Here is a 25,092-nt window from a genome sequence, read left to right as displayed (position 1 = left end):
CTGCCATACCTGGAACACCAGCACACCCATGTGTGAAACTGCCAGGTTGATTTTGGTGCCCTCACGGTCGGAGGCAAGGTGGAATCTGATGCCATACATCTCCAGTTTCCTGGCAATTTCAAGCACTTGAAAGTCAGATTCAGCAGGAGTTTGACCCCTATAATGAGGAAGAAAAATAAAATTTTAAGAACAAACTGATTCTACAACACTGCCAACACATTTAAGTCTGAAGTCTGGCACTAAATGAGAATTTTCTGTCTCATCTAGTTGGGTGGTTTCACTCCATGTCATGTGTTACACTGAAAGTTCTGTAATGACACAGCTGATGGCCAATGTCAAGAGCATCCCAAGCCAGATGCTGAGAGAGATATTAATCAGTTCAGAGCTTTTGCCAGTTGAGAAACCACAAAGTTGAACAAATCCACATTCAATCCACAGTGCTCCTCCTTCCGCTTGCTTGTGCACACATTAGCATCAACAAAGATAAGAAGTGAGAGTTGGCAGAGTTGCACAGGCAGCAAAACAGAAACAATGCAAATATTGCAACAGAATGACCCTTTTCAGGTCAGGTTTTGGGACCACAAAATTATTACTCTATTACTACCAGGTGCCTTTGGCTGGATAATTCCCTCCCTGCCAAGGAAACCAGAGAAGAATCTTTAAAATGAAACTTCATCTGCTGTCAAAATTCCTCTAAAAACAAGAGGAAGCTGCACACAGACAGGAGCAAGTGCTCTGTAAGGGTGCACAAGGCCCAAAACAGCAACACAGAGACTGTTCATGACCTGGCACAGCTTCAGCCCTCACTGACTGCTCCCCAGGTTAGCTGACATCAAACCACTAACATTTTGCTCTCCTGCATGGAAACATCCTTTTTTTCCTCAATATCCCTTGTTTTTTTCCATGAGAGGGAGGGCATTAGATTATAGAGAATTTTCAGTGAATACAAAGAGTTTTTCCCTGTAAATCAAAACACTGTAAGTTCCTGGGTCCTGACAAGGAGTTAAAGATCCTCCAAGAATGAGCAAATGGTGCTGTGGAAATGAAGGAGTTCTTGGAGTCACAGAATCACAAAATCATTAGGGCAGAAAAAGGACTTGGACTTGATCATCACTGAAGATGATCAAGTCCAACTATTGCTACTGATCATGCTCCAGTTACATTACAAAGCAAAAAAGTCTTTATCACAAACATGAGCATGTCACCCAAGTAGGTCTGAGCTACAAACACCCTGCAAGAAAATGCTACTACCCAGTTTGAGCATAATATGATATAGGAGAACCAGGAGAAGCAGAACCTTCTCCTGCTAACCCCAAGGAAAGCCCATTGCAGAGCTGCCTCCACATCTGGGGTCCCCAGCCTAAGTGGACACCCCATAAAATAAAGGAAGATCAGAGGAGGGCACAGAGATGCTCCAAGAGCTGGAGCCCCTCTGCTCAGGCTGGGAGAGCTGGGGGTGCTCTCCTGGAGAGGAGAAGGCTCTGGGGAGACCTCATTGTGGGATTTTGTTGGGAATTTAGCTGCTAGAGAATGGAAAAGTACAAAACCGTGGCTAATTCCAAGTCCTGCACCTGTGTTGATAGCATGTCCTTGGGCCTAGCTGTAGTATAATAACAAACAGTGAAAGAGACATGAGAAAAGAGAGATGTAACCCCTAAGGAATGAGGAAGAGTTCATGGTATAGTTTAACCAATAGATTGCTTGGCTTACAGAATATTCATAAGCTTATTATTTGCTGTATAAGTGTTTGATACTTTCTTCAATAAACTGGACCAGAAGGACCTGAGGGACCGGGACCGGACCGGACCTGAGGGCCTGTGATGAACCAACTGGTGTCCTGGTCCCCTTCCTTTGACAGGATTTCAGTTCTTACAAGGGCTCTAAAAAAAGAGAGGGACTTTTTCTATGGACAAAAGGTGATAGGAGATGGGGAAATGGTTTTAAACTAAAAGAGATGAGATTAAAATTACATTAGGAGAAATTCTTCCCTGTGAGGGTGCTGAGGCCCTGGCACAGGTGCCCAGAGCAGCTGTGGCTGCCCCTGGATCCCTGGGAGTGTCCAAGTTCAGGTTGGACAGGGCTTGAAGACACCTGGGACAGTGGAAGCTGTCCCTGCCCATGGCAGCAGATCAAAATTTAAGTTTCCTTCCATCCCAACCCACTCTGGAATTGTGTGAAACACCAGCACAGGACCTGCTGGGGCACTCAGAGCAGTGAGGCTGCATCAGCCACAGCTGGATAAACTGACCCCCTACATCACTACTGACAATGATTAGAAATAATAAATACCAAATTACTTCCATGTGCAAGCTCACTAGGATAAATGTAATGATACACAGAAGACACAGGTGCTCAAAAATTATTATTCTATTTACAAACAACCAGTGCTGAAACCAGATTAGATTCCTGCACACACAGACTAAGCAAATTTTACAAGCCTTTTTTTCCAAGAAAGTGGCCTTCCTTTCATAAATCTGCATTTTATTTTACTAAAACACATGACAAACTATTTTTAGCATTACCTATTTTTGTGTACTATGCTGTGCCAACCACACCATCACTACTAAATAAATTCTCCTGGTCCCTTGACTGGCTTTTCTAGTTATACTCCTTAAAAATACCTCCTCCTACCTACCTAGAGTCATGTCTTAGATCAAACAATTGTTTAGCTCCATACAGATTTCCTTAAAATACAATTAGAGAATACTGAAATGAATTATTACATTTGAATTAACAAAACTAGGGATGATGACAATACATATTAACTCTGAGTAGGAACTGTCTCTACAATTCAGAATTCAATTATGAAACTTATTTAATATTAAAAATAGAAGTTGTTAGAAAAAGCAATGATTTTTTTATAGTTAGTAAAATTCTCTTTAGTGTAAAACACATACACACACAAAATGCCTTGAGAAAGTAAACCTGAATGCACACAGCAGCATTTCAGCAGTGTTCTGTTGCCTTGTTCAAACAAAGAATCTAAAACACTACAGCAGGAAATCACAAATTTATTTTGCCAGCTGCAGAAGGCAGGAATTCAATGGCATTCCTGTCTTTACAAGCTCACTCCATAATCCACCCTCATCCAAATGTCAGTATTATGTGACCATGTAATAGAAAGGGAAAAAACATAAGGGGCACAAAAACCTGATTTCAAATGGAAACAGAAATGCCAAACAACAGAGAGTAATTTCTACTACTGTTACTACTACATGGAGTAGTTATGTCTAAAAGCTCAGACTGGTAAAGCAGATTTCTTGAGTAACACTGGAGTAAGTGCATTTAACATTGGCCTGAACTGTTGTTTCATTTCCACCACAGATTCCTCAACTACATCACAAAACCTGGAGAACCATGGTTCCTATTTATGAAATATACACAAGACAAAAGAGGTAGATCATAAATCCTGCTTTTGGCCAGGGCTCCCTGAGTTCCACTCTGAGCTCTGTGTGTAACTCCCACCCACGCTAATTCCTGCTGTAATTCTTCTGAATGCAGCGACATTAGGAATGAAAGCAGGGCTTTGTCTTTTAAAAAGGGTGCTGAGGTTGGGAAGGAGCCTTGCAAGGGAAGGAAGGCAAAAAACAAAAAATGACAACTAGAAAACTGGAGCTCTGCAGTACTAAAAATTCCTCATGGTGTAACTGATGTAGAATCACTGATTATTATTTAATATACTATTACATATGATCCAAAGCACAGCACATCTCAGGAAAAAAAATTAAAAATAAGATACCAGGCAATTTTAAGAGTGTTCATTGTGGAGCAGCTGGGAGCAGAGCAGACACTCTGGTTGCACCACAGACAGGTACCCAGGGAGGCAGCTCCACAAATTGCCCTCAGATGCTGCCTGCAGGCTTAGCCCAGCCCCAAAACAATCTGCTCTAATTTTGTCCAGCCATTAAGCAGATAAATCTACTTAATCTTCCCCAGGTCAATGGATGACACACTAATATCAGTATTTCCAGCAAAAACTGCTGTCAGTGCAATAGGTGTTGGTGTAGAGGCTCCTTACAACCACCCAGCTGGACAAATATTGCTTGTGATACAAAATTCCCATGGCAATGGGCTCAAAATAAATGCTGTCAAGTGTTAAGTGATTTACAGAGCATTTAAACCCAGTGATTAATATAGAGCTTTAAAGATGAACTGTCAAGTTAGAGTTTTTCTAATTTACAGGCAATTTAAAGAATTTAAATTCATGGACAACTAAGCTAACAAGTTGTGAAAGGACATGCATTTACATCAGTAAATAGAAATCTATTAAATTTTTTATTTCTTTCCTGATTTAGGTATGCACAGACAAAGAAACCACAGACATGTGAACACAGGCCAAATGTGTCATGTTGAATCCTGCACTCCTCTTGCAGCAAGTATTCTACTACTCACAGGAAGGCAGAAAACATTGTATTTTGGGTGTATTTGAGTGTATTTGAGTGTATTTTGGGTGTATTTTGGTGTATTTTGGTGTATTTGGGTGTATTTTGGTGTATTTGAGTGTATTTGGTGTATTTGGTGTATTGGGTGTATTTGGTGTATTTGAGTGTATTTTGGTGTATTTGGTGTATTTGGTGTATTTGAGTGTATTTTGGGTGTATTTTGGGTGTATTTGGTGTATTTGGGTGTATTTTGGGTGTATTTGAGTGTATTTTGGGTGTATTTTGGGTGTATTTGAGTGTATTTTGGGTGTATTTTGAGTGTATTTTGGGTGTATTTTGGGTGTATTTTGGGTGTCAGGAATTAACTGCACCAGCACAAATACACTACAAAATATACATCTTTTGTTTTTAATAAACTATAGAAGATAGTTTTTATTTATTTCCATTTTATAGAAATAAAATAGATGAATTCAGGCTCTTGCTGAAGTAATAACTAATGTGCTACACCAAAAATATAACTCATCTTGTTTATCATTACTACATTTGCAAAGTATAGAAATCATATTCCTATTCTAATGAAAGTAAAAGTATTTCCAAATGTAAAAGGAAAAATAGAAAATAAGCATTCAATTGCCATCTTTCCAATTACAACATTCTCCATTTACAGAATGGATTGGATACACAGGTTCTGTTTTATTGAGGGTGATGACATTCTCCCACTTCTAATAGCTACAGTGAAGCAATAAAAAAATAAAAATAAAAAGGAAATGAGGCAAAAAGAAAGTGCCACATAAACAATCTGGAGGAGATGAATCATCCTGCCAGGAATGGGCTTCTCTTCCTGAACACCTGGTTTGTACAAGAAATCCTTCAGGAGCAAAGATCAGTGGGAAAATCACAGAATCCCAGGATGGTTTGGGTGGGAAGGGACCTTAAATACCATCCAGGACACCTTCTATTATCCCAGGCTGCTCCCAGCCCCATCCAACCTGGCTCAAAAATATCACTCTGCTAAAGGTCAGTGGGGGAATAATAAGGTAAATGAAAGGAAAGAAAAAATTAAAATAAATGGGAAAAGTAAAAATATTATACACCAGGATAAATATTATACACCAAGGATATCCCACTGACCCCAAAGATATCCCAGTGACCCCAGGGATATCCCACTGACCCCAAGGACATCCCAGTGACCCCAATGATATCCCACTGACCCCAAGGATATCCCAGTGACCCCAAGGACATCCCAGTCAGCCCCAAGGATATCCCACTGACCCCAAGGATATCCCACTGACCCCAAGGACATCCCACTGACCCCAAGGATATCCACGTGACCCCAGGGATATCCCACTGGTCCCAAGGATATCCCACTGACCCCCAGGATATCCCACTGACCCCAAGGATATCCCACTGACCCCCAGGATATCCCACTGACCCCAAGGATATCCCACTGACCCCAAGGATATCCCACTGACCCCAGGGATATCCCACTGACCCCAGGATATCCCACTGACCCCAAGGATATCCCACTGACCCCAAGGATATCCCAGTGACCCCAAGGATATCCCACTGACCCCCAGGATATCCCAGTGACCCCAAGGATATCCCAGTGACCCCCAGGATATCCCACTGACCCCAGGATATCCCACTGACCCCAAGGATATCCCACTGACCCCCAGGATATCCCACTGACCCCAAGGATATCCCACTGACCCCAAGGATATCCCACTGACCCCAAGGATATCCCACTGACCCCCAGGATATCCCACTGATCCCAAGGATATCCCACTGACCCCAAGGTGACCTTTTCTAATCTCAATGCCTCAGCTGTTCATTTGAACATGGCTTTCATGCACACTTCTAAAAAAATAAAATAATAAAATAAGATTTTCTTTTTGCCTTAAAATAAGATTTACAATCATTTTAATAACATGGCTGTATTAAATGCAATTCTTATTAAACTAACTTTGAAAAGTACATTTATGAAGCAAGGAACTTTTACCTGTTAACCTTCCTCTGATTCCTTCCTGACAGGCAAAAATACAAACTTTCCTTATTGTAACCAATTATAAGAAGTAACTTGTTTGAAAAAAAGCTCAAATCATAACAGAACTACCAGTCCCTAACTCAGAAGACATTCACAACCTTTCCAAGAGAAAATTCCCCACAAGCAGAAGCAACTGAACAGAATCCTGGTATGTGACAAATGCTGGGCTGCTCTGTCCATGCCCTGGGGGTACTGAGATCTAAAAATCCAAATTTCACCTCAAATTTGAGAGCCATCAGCCTGCCCTGCATGGGATCATCAAAACCTTGCATGACCCATTGGTAGCTTCAGACTCCACAGCATCTTGCAGTAGTATCACAATGTCACTACAAGTTCTGTGAAAAGGATTTTTCCCCTTTTAATTTGCTTTGAAATTACTAATTATTTTCTTCAGGCAAGAGAAAAACTAATGAAATGAATGGTTTTCCTACTCCAGCTACTTTCTCCCAAGGTGAAGAATCCTAGAATATATTTTAATTTACTTCAAAATTAAATAACTTAAAAACATTTATTTTGTTTCTTCATCATTTCCACAAGCACATCAAAGGTTCAAAAGCAGAAAAAGTAACCACCTGATTTCATGAAGAATCAGCAAAACTGAAATTTTATCATTAGCAATAATTTCAATACAAGTTAAAGTGACTGATCACAAACAGCAAATTACTGAAATTCTCAGGAACTAATTTTCCAATATTATAGGATGTGTCTTTCAACACAGATGCTGCCCTGAAAAACTTTTGTTCTGTCTTAAAACAAAATCCACAGAGAACAAAGAAAAACCTAAGTTTGGATTAAAACACAGAACCATGCACAATAAAATGTGTGTGTGGACATTCACAATTTTTAAAAGACCTTCAAATTGCTAAATCCTAATATGCAAGGTGTCAAAAATTACAGAAAAATAAGTTCCTGAAAGTCCTCACTCCATGTTGGAAGCAATTTTATATTTGTGGCAGAGTTTCTTTGTCACCAATAGTCTGTCCTTAATTCAAAACTGTAAGATAAGGTATATGATACCTTACAAGATAAGGTATTGCATGAATTCTGATGTGAGTTATTTCCTCCCCACTCCCTCCATCCTTCTCCATCTCCCTTGTGCTTAATGTGCAGCAAAAGAATACAATGCAATTGATTTCTAATTATTTAGACAAAAGCAAGAGCTCTGCATATGCTGGCAAAACTGAGCTTAAACTCTGTAGAATGGAAAATCTGAAGAATTCTTTTACCTAAACCCATTATTACATTTAAGTTTTCTTTGGCATGTTATTAAAGGCACACTGCAAAAATCAATTGAGAAAAACTACTGCCCAACAACTCCATCCTGACTATGTGACTATTGCTATCCCAAACTTTCTTGCTCAAGGTAAATGGTGTTTAATTTACACACTCTTGATGCCATCCTGCTGCCCAGGGGTTCCCTTTGTGGTGTGCATTAATCCTCACTTACACATGCTTCCTGTGGAAGTCCAGGATCTTTCCTTCAAGTTTTTCCTGGTTTGGCAAATACTGGTTTGTTTTAAGGTGTTCTCTGTCTTCTGATTCATCAAAATCTCCTATTTCAGCTATAACAGAAAAGAAAACTATGTTAGAGTAAGAACAATGGAAAAGGAACAATGGCAGAAAATACTTGGTAAGGAATTAGAGAGATGTTTAGGTCTTCAAATCTGTGCATGATGTTTTGTATCCAGTACCATTTTACCAAAATCACATTTAGCCCAAGCTGACTTCCTGGGGATTACAGCAGTATTTGAACATTGTCTGGAAAATTTAGACTTCTTAAAGGTGCAAGATGTGAAACCTGTAGAAGACCTGTGAGGTGGTCTGAACAGTTCTTCCTTACAAATACCTTACACCAAATAGCATATTTCAATTTATTTTTTACTATATAGATGTAAAATAGTAGTTTTACTATATATGTAATATAGTAAAAAAATAGTATTTTTTACTATATATATATGTAAAATAGTGAAAAAATAATATGTAAAATAGTGTCTAGTAATAGACAAGGTTACTCAGGAAGGTGGCAAGTTACAGCTGGAATTTTGGTCTCCCCTTCACATATCCATGTCTTTCAGATGCAATTCTGTGAATTTAGGAAGATTTACTGAATAAAAAAGCATTACTGTAAAATGCAGAACAGCTTCCACCTGATACAACACAAAACAATCAGAAGTTTTTGGCTCACAATACAAAAGCACAAGACAGGCAGAACATGTGGCAAATGTACATAAAATTACAAGTTGAAGAAATAAATTTTAAGAATTTACTTTTTCTGATAAAAAAATATGAAGTTGCAATATTAAATTCAAAACCAAAAGGTTTTAAAATATAAAAGTACATAATGTTGTCCTTAAAACTTCCCAAAAACTAAGCTGTGAAGCTCATTTCTGTGGAAGGATGGCAAAAATATAAGAAAATTCAAAAACGAGATAAATACAAGGGTGACCAAACAGATGCAGAGTGAGTCTGTGGTGCTGTGTGTGCAGTGATTATGGGATGGATGCAGCAAAGGAAGAGTTGCTCTGTGTCTGAGGGCATCTGCCATCAGCTGTGTCAGAGAAAGGAGTGGGATTGTTCCACAAGAATGCAGCAAATCCTGTTTAAAACCTAGCCAGCATAAGAAGGAATGAGTCAAAAATACTGAATATTTTGTAAAAGAATTTCTGTTGAAAATGAAGCTGTTCTTTCTCACATTTTCCAGAAGAGCAGAATCAGGCTAAGCAAGGCCTGAAGGTGAGATTCTCTCATCAGCTCCACAGGGCTGGAAAACCACGAGCAGGTTTTAGTGGTGTCACTCACAAGGCAGATTTGCTCCTCCAATAAAATCACCAGAAGAAATACTATTATAACTGTATTGTTATATTGCATTGCACAGTCAGACAACCAATAACTACTCAGCAGTGCAATTGTGAAGAAGAATTATTGATCAGCTTTTGCATCCAGCCAGCCAAGAGCCACCAAGGTTGGGCTGCAGACCTGTGAACACTTCAGCTGCTGCTCCAAAAATCTGGTATCTGAACTCACTCAGGGTTTCCAACCTCCTTGCTTCAAAGGCCACATTTTAGGTTTTTAAGCATGCACAGACTGAGCCAGCAGCAGCATGGAGTGCTTCCAAATAAATGGCTTCCCATTTCCATTTTCAGTCGCAGCAAGGAGGAAAGGTGCTGACAGCCCCAGTGCAGAACCTGTTCCAGCATGGTTCTCAGTGTTCCAGCCCAGTTCCTGCACAGCCATCTCCTCCCAGCACAGGGAAATGGGAACTGAAGCCAGGGGAGCACCTAGACAGGGGGGAACAGCTGGCTGGGAGATGTGGGGTGCTGGCAGCAGAGCCAGGGAAACAGCAAGGCTGGTTCTGTACCACCCCTCTGAAGCCAAATTTACCTCATACATTAGCACCAGCTGTTCCTCCCCCTGATGACTGTCACCCTGATTTTTTAAGATTTTCTAAGCCTTCTGATGTTTACATTCTTGTAACGAACTTTCTCACACACTTTCTGTAAATAACTCATTGTTCTGCATTCTTTTGTGGAGGAGGAGAAATTTGATGGACTGTTGGTTTGTCCAGTGTCATTGGAGAGGTGGCACTGTCACCCTCCAATCCACTGTCCCTTTTGGAAAACTGTAAATGTTGGAGTCAGAAAATAAGCCTCCCTTTTTTCTTCACCCTCCAATCCACTGTCACTTTTAGAAAACTATAAATGTTGGAGTCAGAAAATAAACTTCCCTTTTTTTATTCACCTTGAGAGCAGCTGTGTGTGCTTCTGTTCTTTCCTGTCCTATACTGACAGGTGACCATCCCAGGGTTGAAAACCAACAAATTTACAGTGTGTGAGAAGGAAATGCTATGAGATAGAGATTTCTTTTAGTTACCAAAAGCTTCTGTGTGTGATGTAATGTGGGTCAGCAGTGGATACTCACACTGCAGCAGGTGGGAGACCAGCAGAGCAGCTGTGTTGTCACTGCAGGTCAGCCTCTCCTCTGCCAGGTCCCTCTTGATTTGCAATGCAAACAGGTACCTGCAGGAGAGGAGCAAGGGCTGCAGTTACATCCTGACACTGAAAACACAACACAACAACTCAGCAGGGGTTTATAAAAGCAGCATCTCAATCCAAAATAACCTGTGACTTCCATAATTTATCAGCACAGAATGACTCACAGCAACAAGAAAAAGGAAAACCATGTTTTAAGCAGGTTTCATCTGTGCAGTAACAGCAGCTGTCATTTTTAGCTGGAAAGAAACTTAAGCAACATTTCAAGTGATACAGAAATACAGAAGAATATCACTGATGCCAGTATTTTGTTAGAAAACTGATAAGCTCTTCTGTTAGCACTCAACTAATCTACTCAGCAGTTGTATTTTCCAGAACTATATTAGCAGCCTGCAAAGACACTCAGAAGTTCAATTTTCTTTTCTTATACTCCTATATTAGTTCCACTGAAATATTTCCCATTCAGCTGTTAAAGAGGAATCATTTCTGTTTAGCAGTTTTGTATGCTGTTCCTTTTAATTGGAAGGAGATACAGTAAGGACTCCAGTAAATAGGCAACAACTCACTACTAGAAATCTTCAAACTGACAGACTGATTCTTTTTCTTTACTGAATTACACCCTAAGAGATGGTAATAAGATTTTTTTAAAAGAAGAGTTTATTTTAAAATTTTATTCCTGAAGTAAAAGATACTAAAAGTTATAAATTTTGAGTTATAGGCTTTTTAAATTTTTAAGTACTGTAAGTATGTATTAAAGGCTTCTCAAAAAGTATGTTCTGCTTTCTGCATGTCTGATTAGAGCTCTCAGTTTTTTAGTATACTCACAATAAAGAGTACAATATCATTAACAGCATCATTAATTACCCAGATTCTCTAAGTGCAGACCATAAATACTCAATAAATAGGCAAAATACAGTTCCTGCTCTAAAAAGTTGTATTCTTAATGAATTCCCTAGTTAATATAAGAAAACCTGGTGCAAAGGAAATATTTAGAGAATATTTCTCCTTGCAAGAGACAGTCACAACTGTTACCATGCTGGTTTGTTCTTAAATACATCTGAAGGATAATAAGGAACCTCTCTAAGAGGAATTCTAATTAAAAGTAGTGAAACTGTGAGAAGCACAAAATGAGCTCTTTAACCACCAACATCTGGGTGATGTCCTTGTGAGAGGCAGACTTCAGACCAGGCCCCAGGTGCCAGCAGGTGGATAGGGCTGCTTAACTGACCACAGATCCATCAGCAATAACCCAAAAATAACCCATGGTGAGCACAGTTAAAATTGTGAACAGTAAAGTGTGTTTGGAAGTTTAAATCACTTAATAAAACATGTACTGATTATTTTATATTTATTTTTATAGACACTGTTTATAAACATTAGTATTTTCTGTATACTCTGACTCCCTTGGCACCAGGATGCTGGAAAGCCCTAACCTGTGCTGTTTTCTGTTTTGAAAACTATTTTTTCTGATAACATTCATCTGCCAACACATGTCTGCTGAAACTGCAACATTCACTGTAAGTGATGTTTTACTCATCTTCCACCTCAGTTTTGCTTGGAAGTAACTGTGCTGACTTCCTACTCTATTAATTCAGTATTTAAATCATGTCCAATAGTTCTAAAAATACTTTACCTGGTATATTCCTCTTGCAGCTGACCAGGGTCAGGAGGGAAAAACTTTACAGCCAGACGAAGCATTGTAGTCTTTGGTCCTGGAAGAAAAGTTGGTCATTTCACAAAAACACCCTGAGATCCTCATAAACACATGCATATTCTGTTTGCCAACAGGCAGAGAAACAGCACAGAGAAATTCTGGCCAGTTTCAAATCCCAGCTAACCACAGCAGGCTCTGCTGTTGCTTGTTCATGTCAAGTGAGATAAAGCAGCTGTTTTGCAGAGGAACTGGATACCACTGACAAGGTGAGTCTGCAGCTGAAACTGGAAAAAGTTTCATGCAGTGTGAAATCTCTAACACCCCAAAGCAGCTGCATCAAAGACCCTCAGAGGTGAGCCAGGGAGAAGGTTCCAGAAGGGAAACACATCCCACAGGCTGCCAACACCCACCTCACCAGCAGCACTGATAAAAGGTGTTTGCAGCCTGCCCCCAGCCTGCCTGGTAATACACATTTCCTCCCATTTCCAGAAAACTAATTGAATTTTCAAAATTCAACAGAACCCTTGGTCACTACAGGAAACAGTCCATAATGCTCTAAATTATCAGTTCCAGCATCACAACTCAGAAATCCTTGTTTCACCTGGATTTCTGAAGGAATTACTGCAGAGTACAACAATCCCTCACCATGCCAGCACTGGGCACCACTGTTTTCCTGTTGTTTTTCCTGCCTGAAAGCAAATGAGGCCAAGGATTGCAGAGGGAGGCAAAGCACTGGGCAGGCTGTGCTGAGCATCCACCTGATGTGCACCAGAGCCAGGCAGTGCCCCCAGGGACTCCCTGTGCTGCTGTTTCAAAGTAAACTTACCCAAATTAAAAATAAATCAAACTTGCTGGAGCACAAGCAGCCTGCTTTTTAATTTATTTTAAGCACCAGGATCTCTCAAAGCTTAACAAAGTCCAGTTTAACCCCCATTAGTCCTAAAGTACACTGATTTTTTTCTGTCTGGAATATCTGATTCCCACAGGTCAAACATTCCTTCACCCATCCTCTTGTTTGCTAATGAGAGAATAACAAACTTTGCTTTTTGACAAGTAGCTGGGAGAACTCAGACTATCACAGCTGTGACAAGAGCAGCTGCCAGCCTCCAATTCCAGAATTACCAAAGCTTTGGTCAACAGCAACAACAAAAAACCACAAAAAAACCCTAAAATTCACATCCTAATTACAGTGGAGTATCTAGAAATGAAAGGAGGCTGGAAATAACACCCTATAATGACACAGAAAGCCCACATTTGGCAGAGACTAAGGATTCTACAGTTCTAGACACAGACCAAGTGAGGGAAATAAATAGTTTTAATGATCCCAGTTAAAAGACCAAAATTTTACAGCAAATTTCTGAAAATACTGTGAGTCTCTGGAAGACCTTCACAAGGTTAAGAAGAGTCCTGCACATTCCTGATGCCAGTCAAGTGGAAGTATTAATGTGGGAACAATATTGGAATTGTTTCAAGCATCAATTACATCCAATGGTAATAAATATAAAAAAATTAAAAACATAATACTGCATATTTGCTTCTGCAGCACAATCTTCCTGTTTTTGTTTAGCCACTTCTGCCTTTCCTTTATGAATAAATTCCATTTAAATTAGAAAAAGAAACACTTGCCCAGTCTTAATATTCAGAATTTATTTTAAGAAGCCAAATCTGAGCAAAAGAAAGAAACAAAAAGGATGTGAGAAAAAATGACCCAGGCAGGAATGGTTGAAAACAACTCTGTATATTATATAAAGTAGCAGCACCTCAGAGAAGGTACCCAAATGTCAGCCTGATACTGTGTGTCTGCTAGGAGGCTCAAAATTTGGGTCCAAACTCCTTCCCACATGAGTGATTCACTACTAAAACTGACTGCATTCATTTGAAATGAATTTAAAAACTCTTCTTATCACACAAGATAAGGTTCAATGGATGTCACAAAGCCAAAACTAACTGGGAGTAAAGCAAGAACTTTTGTTTTTAGAGAGGATGTCAAAGACTCAGAAGTGTCTGTCTGCAGGTGCACAGCACTCACCAGCAACATCAAGCAACAACTTTGAGCAAAATCACCTCAAAGTCCATAACATCTGTGTTCCCCTGCAGCTGGACTAAAAGTAAGAAGTTGAACTTCAAAATCATTACATTCTACAGAAAAAAAAAACCCAAAACCAAGCAAACAAAATCCCCAATAGATAGAAAATTCATTTCAGTCAATTTAAAATTGATGTCAGAACATGAACATTTGCCAGACAACTGACTGGTATCTCTTACAGAATAATATTAATTAAAAAAATTAAATAAATCTTTCAGTTTCACTGGCATCACAACAGGGGTGGCAGACTGTAAAGCAGCCATAAATCTCAGTACATCCCCATGATTTTAGACCACTTTAGAACAATATTTGTATCATCAGGGAACGCTGTCTGTGGTCTAAGGTCAAGCTTTCACAATTTATTTGGTATAGGAGAGGATACAGAAGGAGTAACCAAGCAGCACTGCAGACCTGTGACCCATCAGATCTTCTGACTGGGACATAATTCCTTCTAGCCAGGAGCATATAAAAAGACAGCACTCCCAACATCTTTTTGGCAGGGAAAATAGAGTGAAAATATTCTGTATTCTCCCTAGGGAGCCCTATTTTATTGATGATTTGGTTCTTCTGCTTAAAAACAGTGTTGACAGAAGTCAAAAATCATGACCTTAAAGTTAGAAAATGAGCTAGAATTGATGATTTCATATTTTCTGGCAATCAATTTTAGACAGAAGAGTAGCTAAAAGCTACTTCCCAGTACTCATTTCCAACATATTTCAATCAAGATTTGCAAAGGAGTAGGAATCCACCACACCCTCCTGATCTTGTTCCTCCACAAAGCCTCTATGATCAGAACCACAAAACAAACAAATTGCTTAACTGTGTTCTACAGAGAAAAAAACAAAAAGCTGGATCTAATCTTTCAGCAACCTCTGAAGAACCAAGCAGCAACCTGAACTCTTCAGCTGTTTTGGGCCTTTAAATTGCCTGTGTATTATATAATTGTCACTTATATAATTATATAAGTGACATTAACACTTTTTAGGTGCTATAAAGAGCATATTTCAGAACCTCTGCTCCTCAGCATGTGGAAAGAGCTGCCATGGGAATCAGCCAAAATGCTCCTTTTTCTTCCCACGGTATGACAACACAACAACTTCCAAAAGCTAACACAACAAGTGTTATGTTTCACTTCAATACAGCAGCAGCTGAGCCAACCTAGCCAGATATTTATCAGAGAAAGAACCCTACCCTCAGGAAGTTTCCATTCCACCCACCACACAGTGCCTATTAAAATGTCAGGTTAGCATGCCCCAGCAGGAATCACTCTCACCCCTGCCATGTGTGTTTTACAGGGAAGCATAACCAGTAAATCAAGTAGTAATTGTGAAAGCAACCCACATCAAGAAGATGTAAATTAAGGAAAACTTCCTTTTTTTAAAACTACTTACTCCGTACTTGTTTAATAACAGGTTTCATAGGTTCCAGCCAAATCTGAAATGGAAGAGAAAAAAATTACAAACATTCTTATTTATTATAATATGAAAACATTAAAAGGAAATTCAAATTAAGCAATAATTTATGAGTAGCATTTCTTCCTCAATGCAGTAATTCCTGTGCTTTACAAAAAGTGTATTTCTCTATTTGGATTGACATTTCTCATGCATCAATACCAAAGCCACTGATCTGTGCTTAAAGCTCATCTGGACAGAAGAAGAGCCAGGTCAGCAAAAGCAGAGCCCCAGTGCCAAGAGGGCAGGAGTCATGCCAAAACCCACAGTCTGACAGGAGCCAGGCTGCAGAATTACAGAATTACAGAAAGTCTGCAGAACATGGAAAGCTCCAATGGTTTTTCCCTTCTGTGCTATTTCTGTCACTCTTCCCTACCTACTTAAGGTTTTTTACTCAATATTAACTTGCCACCATTTTTTCCCTTTTGACAAGCACGTTTTACAAGAAAGACTTTTGTTCTAGTAAAAGGAGAATCCACAAAAGCAATGCAAAATATTCTGGAAGCTCAACCTTTTATTTTCCCCACACTTCCAAAGAGAAAATTGTTACAAGACAATTATGTTTGGTGCTTACTGCCCTGTTTGTGAGACACCTGAGGATTTTAAGAACATTATTAGCTGCAGAACAGTTTGCACACCATGCACAAGCAACAGAAACTACACAAGCTTTAGTGTATTTCCTCAGCTCAAGAGCAGCATGGATAATGCCTTTAGCACTCCCTATATTCTCATCATATTCTCTGCATGTGAGTCCTAAAACTAAAAAAAAAAAGTAATTAAGAAAAAAAGTTGAAAAAAACCAAAACAAATCAAAATGAAAGGAAAGTTTGGGGAACATTTTCTAGTTTAGAAGCCACACTGTCCTCTTTGCAAGGTTCAGGATAAGTGACTAGGAGGCTTAAAGGTGTCAGCATTGATCTGGATCAATGATTTAAAAAGCTTGCAGGCCTTTGTGCCTGCTGAGGTTTTTGTTGATTAGAAAGAGGTTTCTAATGGCTCTTCAGGAAAATTAATTGATGACTGAATTCACTGAAGATAAATATGAACACTACCAAAATTACACACCACAATTTGATTTTATAAGTGCTCTGCAGAGTACACTTTGAGTTCATGTTTCTCTTTTCAGAGGAAAGGAGGATTTTATTTCTGTCCCTGCAAGTGGGAACATCAGCAGCTATTTAACTTCATACAATTTCTGAGACTTAACAAGTAGCAGGATCTGATTCTTCTCCCTTCTTCTTCAACAGCTCTTGTCATTCTGCTGAGTGAAACAGCTTTACAAGAATCCAAGAGATAATCCCACAGGAGACTGCAGGAAACTGCAGCAGACTGAGAAATTCTTGTCACTCTGCATTCACCCAACCTTTTCACAATCCCAGATTTGTCAGGGAACTGTACTCACCCAATATGACTGGATATTCTGGAACTCAATTCCAAAGTAGTCAGATTCAATCAAATTCAGATGCTTGTAAACTTCTGTCAATAACGTCTGGCCGTAACATTTTGACTAAAGGAAATAATAATAAAAAAAGTTACAGTGAGATTAATAAGAATAAATAAGAATAAGTTTATTCTTGTTTATCTATTCTTATTATTGAATAAGCAAAAACAAATGGCATCTTTATAAACTGGAGAAAAATATCACAAAGTACAGGAATGTGCCTTTTGTTGATGGAGTGGCAAAACTATCCTTTGTCCCCTCAAAAAGGAAAGAAGCCCAGAACTTTTTCTCCTCAATTTGGTGAAAAAGCCAGCTGATAAGACCTTGAGGACTTTAGCTCCAATTTAAGGATAGGCAATCAGACAGAAGCCAAAAAGTCCTGCCTAGATAATTTACTAGAAAAAGAAGAGAACAAAGAAACTAATCCCTTTTGTGAGGTGTTTTACCAGGGGCAGGAGGACCTCTTGCACCTAGCTCGATTTTTCTCTGTTATTTTACCTTTTATTAAACCTTTTTGTTTCCAACACTGCAACAGAAGCCATCCTGCTGATTTTATGCCTCCAAAGGTGAGTTACTAGACTTCCAAGAGATTATGAGACCTGGCTTGGAGAGGCTACTATTACTACAAAGATTATTCACATTGTTCTAGTCACTGTAACACACAAACATCTCATACACAAGACTCCACACAAAAATCCTTCACAGAAGCAGAGGAGCTGAAGCTGACAGAGGCCACTGGAGGTCAGCTACCCGCAGCCTCCTGCTGCCAGCAGGGTCAGCAGAGAGCTGAGGGGAGCAGCTGTGGGCTATTTGCAGCTCCCTCGATAAACCCACACGTTTGTTTGTGTAGCTGAGGGCTGTGGCTGGAGCAGGAGCTGCTCCTCACTCACTGCTCCCCACACCAGGAACCCCAGGGACACCCCCAGGCTGGGAATGCCTGTGGACAGCAGGAACCCAACCAAACCTCTCACACCACGCTGCCTGGGGAACCCTGGCAATGAATCTGTCCCTCAAGGAACTCACTCACAAACCCTTTCTGAGAGCCAGGTTAGGGGCAAAGCCACAAACAGCAGCAGAAAGCAGCTACAGGAGAATTCCACAGCACATCCACACTCGGGGCTGCTGGTTCAGTCACTCAGTTTGCTCTGCACCTCTCACTGCAGCAGGCACCAGAGAAAACCAGCATTTCTGAACCCACACATCAGCCCACCTGCATCACCCAGCAAAGAATCCAAAGGGGCTGTCCCAGCCCATCCCAGCACCACACCAAACCCTGCATGGCCACCCAAGGGCTGTCAGCCACCAAACCTGCATGCCACCAAAGGGCTGTCCAGACACACCACCTGCATGTCCCCAAAGGCTCCCACCCATCCCAGCCCCACACAAAACCCTGCATGGCCACCCCAAAGGGCTGTCCCAGCCCATCCCAGCACCACACCAAACCCTGCATGGCCACCAAGCTCCACCTTGGGCCACACAGCATTCCCCAAGCTGTGGGACAGGGTGTGGCACCATTCTGGAGGGATGACTGGGTTATCCAGCACAATGCACTGACAGCCTTGATGCCACTGTGGTTTTTGTTCATTTGGAAAAGTCCAGTGATGGAAGCTTCTATGACTTTCCCATCAAAGCAGGCACAGAGTTCTGTAATGACCCACAATAGTACCTGCTTTAAAAGTATTAGGATTATAATAAATTATCACAGAGTCACAGGATGGTTTGGGTAGGAAGGGACCTTAAAACTCTTCCATTTCCACTCCCTGCCATGGCAGGGACACCTCCCACTGTCCCAGGTGGCTCCAAGCCCTGTCCAACCTGGCTTTGGACACTGCCAGGGATCCACCTGTGCCAGGACTTCACTACTCTCACACCAGGAAAGAATTTCACAGGGAAGAATTTCTTCTCAACAGTTCATCTAAATCTACCCTTCTTCATTTTAAAGCCAAAGTAGTGATAGAATTAGAATAATTCAATTCAATGCAAATTAAAATATCTGAGGGCAAGAATGTGTTATTTTAGGCTTAAAAGATAAAAAACAAGGGGAAACATTGGGGAAACAGTTTCACATGATTGAGGTGCATAAAAAAATCAAAAGTAATCACCTCTTACAGGAAAAACATAAACTCTCAATGGTTTTAGAACTCTGCAAATGCCTCTATAACTCTTAAAAAACCTCTAAAATTTCATAGAGAAAAAGTCTGACAGCCCTGCAATGCTGCAAATCTGAAATAGCTTTGGTATCTGCAGTGGTGTGAGCAAAGCTGACTGAATGCAACCCTGGAACCTCAGAGAAAAGCACAGAAGCAGGACACCAGATGGGTTTGTAGCTCTCACTCAGGCTTTCACCAGCCATGGCACCTGTCAGAGCAGCCACAGCTTCACTCAGGTGAATTCATCTGGTGCAAACACAAATCATTCCAAAAGTTTCTTGGTATCACACTGGCTCAGGCCACTAATGCTGAAACCCCTAAATAAAACTGCAAGTCAGGAGAAATGATGCAATTGTCAGAGACTGCAGATGGTACAGAGATGCCAGGCTGAGTGCTGACATGGTACATGAATATGAGTACTCAGCTCTTTTTCTGAACAGGTTCTGTGATGTCTAAAATGGCATTTTCTTGGGAAGAATAGCTGCACTTTTTTAGCCAAAATCTGTGCTTCCAGAAGACTCTGTGGGTATGGGTTTTTGTTTTTAAATGGTGACAATGAAATAAGGAATGATAGAGGTAATGATAAACCACATCTCCAGTAAATTACATTATTTCTGTGATGCCTCCTGAACGTTTCCCATGCAGGTAACACTCTGCCACGGGAGACATTTATGCCTGGAGAAATGAATTTTGGCAATCAAGTTTTTTTAATTTTTAACTGAAACACATTTCTTGCTATTCACAGAACGAATAGGGTGGAAGAGACCTTAAAGACCCTGGAGTCCAGCCTAGCCCCAACACCTGAACTCACCCCTGGCACCCAGGGCCACATCCAGGGTTGGTTAAACACACCCAGGGATGGGGACTCCGCCATTCCAGAACTTTATCACCTTTCTGTAAAAAACTCTTTCCTGATATCCAACCTGTATTCCCCTTGGCACAGCTTGAGGCTGTGTGCTCTGGTTGTGTCAGTGCTGCTGCAGACAGAGCCCAGCCCCAGCTGAGCACAGGCACCTTTCAGGCAGTTATAGAGAGTGATGAGGGCACCTCTGAGTCTCCTTTTCTCCAGGCTGAGCACCCTCAGCTCCCTCAGTTGTTCCTCAAGCTCCCTCAGTCACTCCTCAATGCACTATGCTATGGATTTGTGCATAAATGTTAAAATAGGAACAGAAAAAAAATATCCTCAAATCTAGCAGGAGTGTTGTAGTGTGTTGTTAAGTTTCTTGTGTTATTCCTCCAATTTATGTATTGTTCTCCCCTATTATGTGTAAAATGGTTTTGTTCCCCCGGTTTTTCCCGCCGCTGCTACCCTGTCAGGTGGGTTGCTGTGGTAGCTTCGCTATTCATGGTTGCTGATATGTAATTGCTCCTCCCCTGGTTTCCCTTATGGGTGGGGGTTGTCTCCTCCCTGGGCCCGGTCGGTCGCCCCCTTCTCCTCCCGGGTTTCGAGAGCCTTCTCCTCTCTGGAGATGGTGGCTGGCTGGGGTCCCAGGACACCTCCTTTACCTTTTGATTATTGGTCTCCATGGAGTGTCAGTTCTGTGAAGTTCATCCCCTCACCTTTCCCGATTGGTTCCGCCTGTACCCACCCCCCTATTGAAAAAAACTTTTCCCGGTTGGTTTCCCCGCGTTTGGATCCCGCAACACCTTCAATAAACCGATGTTTAACCCCCGGGAAATGGTCAGCTCCGTTCCTCCCCAATACCAGCGGTGTAAGCCAGTCCGCAGCCAGCACAGCCCGAGGCCATCAGACGCCGAAGGGCGCTGGCCAGGAATTGCAGAGGGGCGTCGGCCTTTCGCCCTCAGCTAGCCGGACTCTAAACTTCGGGCCACATACGCCCCCCTCTGCACAGGAGCCTTGTTTTTTAAGGTCCAAACCCACACATCTGTAATTGTGCACCTCCTTCTCCCAGGCCCCACAGAAGGGAACACTTTTGAGGCAGCAGCACCCTGACCAAGCTCCTGTGCAGAAAATGGGACATGCACCTTGCCTTTCCTCTGAACAGGACATGTCCTGTGACCCAGGTCTCTGATTTCTCATTCATGAAACAAAAACCCAATTCTGGTTCCAACAACCACCTTTTGTTAGAGCTGACACAGTTGGATTCACTCCTGAAAGATGCCTGCTGACAATCAGACAAGTTTTACAGCCAAATGCTGCACTATCAAGGGATCTGTGTGCAGGGATAGTTCCACAAAGGAATTAAAATGATCCCAACTGGATTTTAATGCACAGCTTTCTTCCTTTCCCACTGAGCCACATCTCCTGGCTCCATCAAGTTCTGTGCCTGAAGGCAATCCAGCTGCCTTCATCTCTCCCAAAAAAAGAAGTTTTATGGCCCAGATCCCTGGCAATTCTCCCCTTCCACTGTCAAGTCCACACTCCTTCAAGAGAAACTGGAGATGAAGAAATTTAGATGGTTGGAGATGGAAGCACTTGGCAACCAATTCAATTATAAAGGTGCCATCCAAATGCTAAAAGTGTAAAATAATTTTGCTTGCGTTACCAACTGTAATTTTGGGTGTCATTTTCAATGAAAAGCTAAGAAAAACCTCAGTTTAAGCTCAGTATCATTTTGCATCCTTCAAAGGATAAATTTCACATTTTGAAAGAACAGTATTAATTTTATTTTAAAATAAAAATGGGGTTCAAAAGCTTGAGACAGAAAACAGTCTTTTATTATTTTGTCTCAAATTCTTTGGGAAAACTCCTCCTAGAAGTATTTGGTTCCTCAAGTTGTTTATTGCATTTATAACCATCCTTTCAGACAGAAATGAAAGTAACACAGTGGGCAGCTCCATGTCATTGTTTCATTTGCATAAAAGCAGCACAAAGCAAAATATTTGAAGTAATTTCTTAATTACTGTAATTCTGACAGCAGGGCAAGTAGCTGCATGAATGCATTTCATAAAGGTCCTGCTTTCAATACAAACTCACAACATGGCATACTTTCCATTCCAAACCTCTCAATTACTCTTTATTTTCTGCCCAGACAATGACTACTGATATTGCTGAATTATTTCACATTAAAACAAAGAAGAAAAAATTGGGAAAAAAAACCTAAATAGGCAGCTAACAACAGCTTTCCTTGGTGACCCTGCTCTAACTGTGCTGTAGATAATTTTAATGAGTCACCATAAAAAGACTGATAAGTAGAATAAATTTATTTCAAATTGATTTCTATAGTGAAATCAAACTTTAAAAGTTCTCTCAGAGCTGCACAAGTGCCAGCAGGTACCCTGACAGCCAGCCATGGCACAGAGAGCTCTGTGTGGCAAGAGAAACCCCAAACCAAACCCCAAAACCTTCTCAGTGCTAAGACAGCATCAAACAGGAACAACCACTCCCAGCTGAAGGTTCTTGCCTCAAGGAAATATCTCTATTTTTTACCTTATCAGAAGAATAAACATATTTAATGTTAGGAGTGCTTAGGACAGAGGAATAAAAAATATATATATATATTTTTTTTTTTAAGTAGTAACAGCAGTTATTTTTGTTTTATAGAACAATATAATCACAGGATGGTTTGGGTAGGAAGAGACCTTAAAAAACTCATCCAGTGCCACCCCTGCCATGGCAGGGACACCTCCCACTGTCCCAGGGTGCTCCCAGCCCTGTCCAGCCTGGCCTGGGCACTGCCAGGGATCCAGGGGCAGCCACAGCTGCTCTGGGCACCCTGTGCCAGGGCCTCACCTCTCTCACAGGGAAGAATTCCTTCTCAACATTTCATCTAAATCTGCCCTTCTTCATTTCAAAGCCAAATTAGCGATAGAATTAGAATAATTCAACACAATGCAAATTAAAATATCTGAGAGCAGGAATGTTCTATTTTCCACTATCCCAGGTTGCTGCAAGCCCTGTCCAACCTGGCCTGGAACAATTCCAGGGATGCAGGGGCAGCCACAGCTTCTCTGGGCACCCTGTGCCAGGGCCTCAGCATCCTCAAAGGGAACAATTCCTAATTCCCAATATCCCATCCATCCCTGCCCTCTGGTGTGGAGAGCCTGGTTTAAGCATGGCTTAAAGAAAGAGGCCATGAAGGTATTCAGCTGAGGGAAATATAGAAGCCTGCTGTAAAAGCAGCCTTTCCCAGGCTTGATCCTGTAAATAATTAAGGTTCTCAGCCACCTTTTATATAAACAACAAGATTCTCAGACCGTTCTGTCCTTGGCTGTTACTGGGAACAGACGGTCAGTCTGGGAACAGATATGAAGGTTTTCAGAACCTTTCATATCATGGTGTGAACACTGATCTTGGTTTCAGTAAACTAACTTCAGGTATTGTAAACAAAAGGAGGAGCTGAAGTTTTCTCTACAGCCTATCAGGAGCTCAGATTTTGCAATATGCATGAAGTGAATTAACACTGTTATAAAAAGTGCCTGGTTGATGAATAAATCGGAGTCAGATGCTAAATCAACAAAGGTGGTTGCTCCCTCACTTCAACACTCTGGCAGTGGGAAGCCATTCCCTGTGTCCTGTCACTCCATGTTTCATCCCCAGTCCCTCTCCAGCTCTCCTGGAGCCTCTTGAGCCATTGGAAAGGGCTCTGAGGTTTTCCTGGAGCTTTCTCTTGTCCAGGCTCCAGAGCATAGGGGCTCCAGCCCTTGGAGCATCCCCATGGCCTTCTCCAGACTCACTCCAGCAGATCCATGTATTCCTGATGGGATCTCACCAGAGCAGAGCAGAGGGAGACAATCAAGCCCAGTGTTATTTGCTATTTTCTCAAATAGCACTGCTATAGGGCACATCCCCCCTCTGCCATAAGGTCTGAGCTTAGGAAGAGAGAAAACAAACCCACAGCCCAGGATTTTCATAGCTCAAAATCATACCTCAAAATCAAGGCTTCCTCTCTACCTCCCAAACTTGTCTTCCAGGACAACTTAACTTTCTGTTTCCACATATTTTAATTTAAAAACCAAAAACCCCCATATTTTCATAAGGACTAGTACTCTCATCTTCCAAAACTGGCATGCTGTCCTTGCTCCAACTTTCCAAAAAAGAATCCCACTTTTGGCAGCAGATAAACTGGGAGGGAAAATCAGTCCAAAAGTCAAGATTTTGGGAAAAAAAAGTGTTATAAAGCTGAGGTATAGAATGGAAACTCTTGTGCAGCCAGAGCCACTGGACCCTAGCAATAGCAAACACCTTGGATTTTTGTGTCACAGAAATCAGAAATCTGCATGTCAGGAGACCAATTCCTCCAGTTAACAGTGGATGTGCATGAGAGGCAGAAGTTTAGGTTTGACATCATCATCACAAGCACCCTGTTTAAATAAATTTAAATAAAGGCCACTTCAGCATGGATTTTTATTGATTTTTCTTCTTCAGGCCACTTTAAAAGTTTTCCTAATGAAAAAGTGATTTTTCACTTTATAGTAAATTAAAAAAAATAGACAATTTGCAGCTAAACATAGATTTGTTATTTCCTTTCTTAATCAGAAATATGCAAACATTTTGGTGAGTTTATAGCTGTGTTTATCTCCAACCCTTCTGCAATCTGTTAGATCTCTGTCCAAATGAAGCGTGAGACAGAAAAAACACTCTCCAAACTCCCTGTTAAAAATCATCATTAATGCCACATGTAAACAAAACTGCATTTCTGAATGCAGGGTGGACATCAGAATCTTTATTAGAAAGAAGGAAATAATCTAATACCAGGAGGTATTAGAGGAATAAATACCAGTCATCAACTTGGTGCTTTCATGGCTGAGACAAGATGACCTTACAGCTCCATATCTGGTATTCAATCTGCACACTGGAAAAGCAAGAAACAACTGCCTTCCTTTGCAGTCCTTTATAGTTTTCTGAATTTTGATTGGAATTAGTAACTCCAATGAAAATACTCCCTGATTTTCCACAAAAACAAGCACCAGGTAACAACTCTGTCAAACACT

At 40.9% G+C, this 25,092-nt stretch overlaps 1 protein-coding gene across 4 annotated transcripts in view; it reads right to left on the bottom strand.

Annotated features, from left to right (window-relative positions):
- The window catches only part of FARP2 (FERM, ARH/RhoGEF and pleckstrin domain protein 2), an 82,792-nt gene that overhangs the window by 39,460 nt on the left and 18,240 nt on the right, over positions 1–25,092 (bottom strand). For all 4 annotated transcript variants that reach the window (XM_064721096.1, XM_064721095.1, XM_064721097.1 and 1 more), the window contains exons 3-8: positions 17,009–17,113; positions 15,547–15,589; positions 12,049–12,127; positions 10,345–10,442; positions 7,874–7,988; positions 10–157 (exon numbers count right to left, since the gene is read on the bottom strand). In XM_064721096.1, coding sequence (XP_064577166.1) covers positions 10–157; positions 7,874–7,988; positions 10,345–10,442; positions 12,049–12,127; positions 15,547–15,589; positions 17,009–17,113 — 588 coding nt within the window. The remainder of the gene's footprint in view (positions 1–9; positions 158–7,873; positions 7,989–10,344; positions 10,443–12,048; positions 12,128–15,546; positions 15,590–17,008; positions 17,114–25,092) is intronic.

Source organism: Zonotrichia leucophrys, chromosome 9 (genome assembly GCF_028769735.1).
Source record: "Zonotrichia leucophrys gambelii isolate GWCS_2022_RI chromosome 9, RI_Zleu_2.0, whole genome shotgun sequence".
NCBI lineage: Eukaryota > Metazoa > Chordata > Aves > Passeriformes > Passerellidae > Zonotrichia > Zonotrichia leucophrys.
The sequence above is the reverse complement of the archived record's forward strand: the minus strand, read 5'-3'. Positions and strand labels throughout refer to the sequence as shown.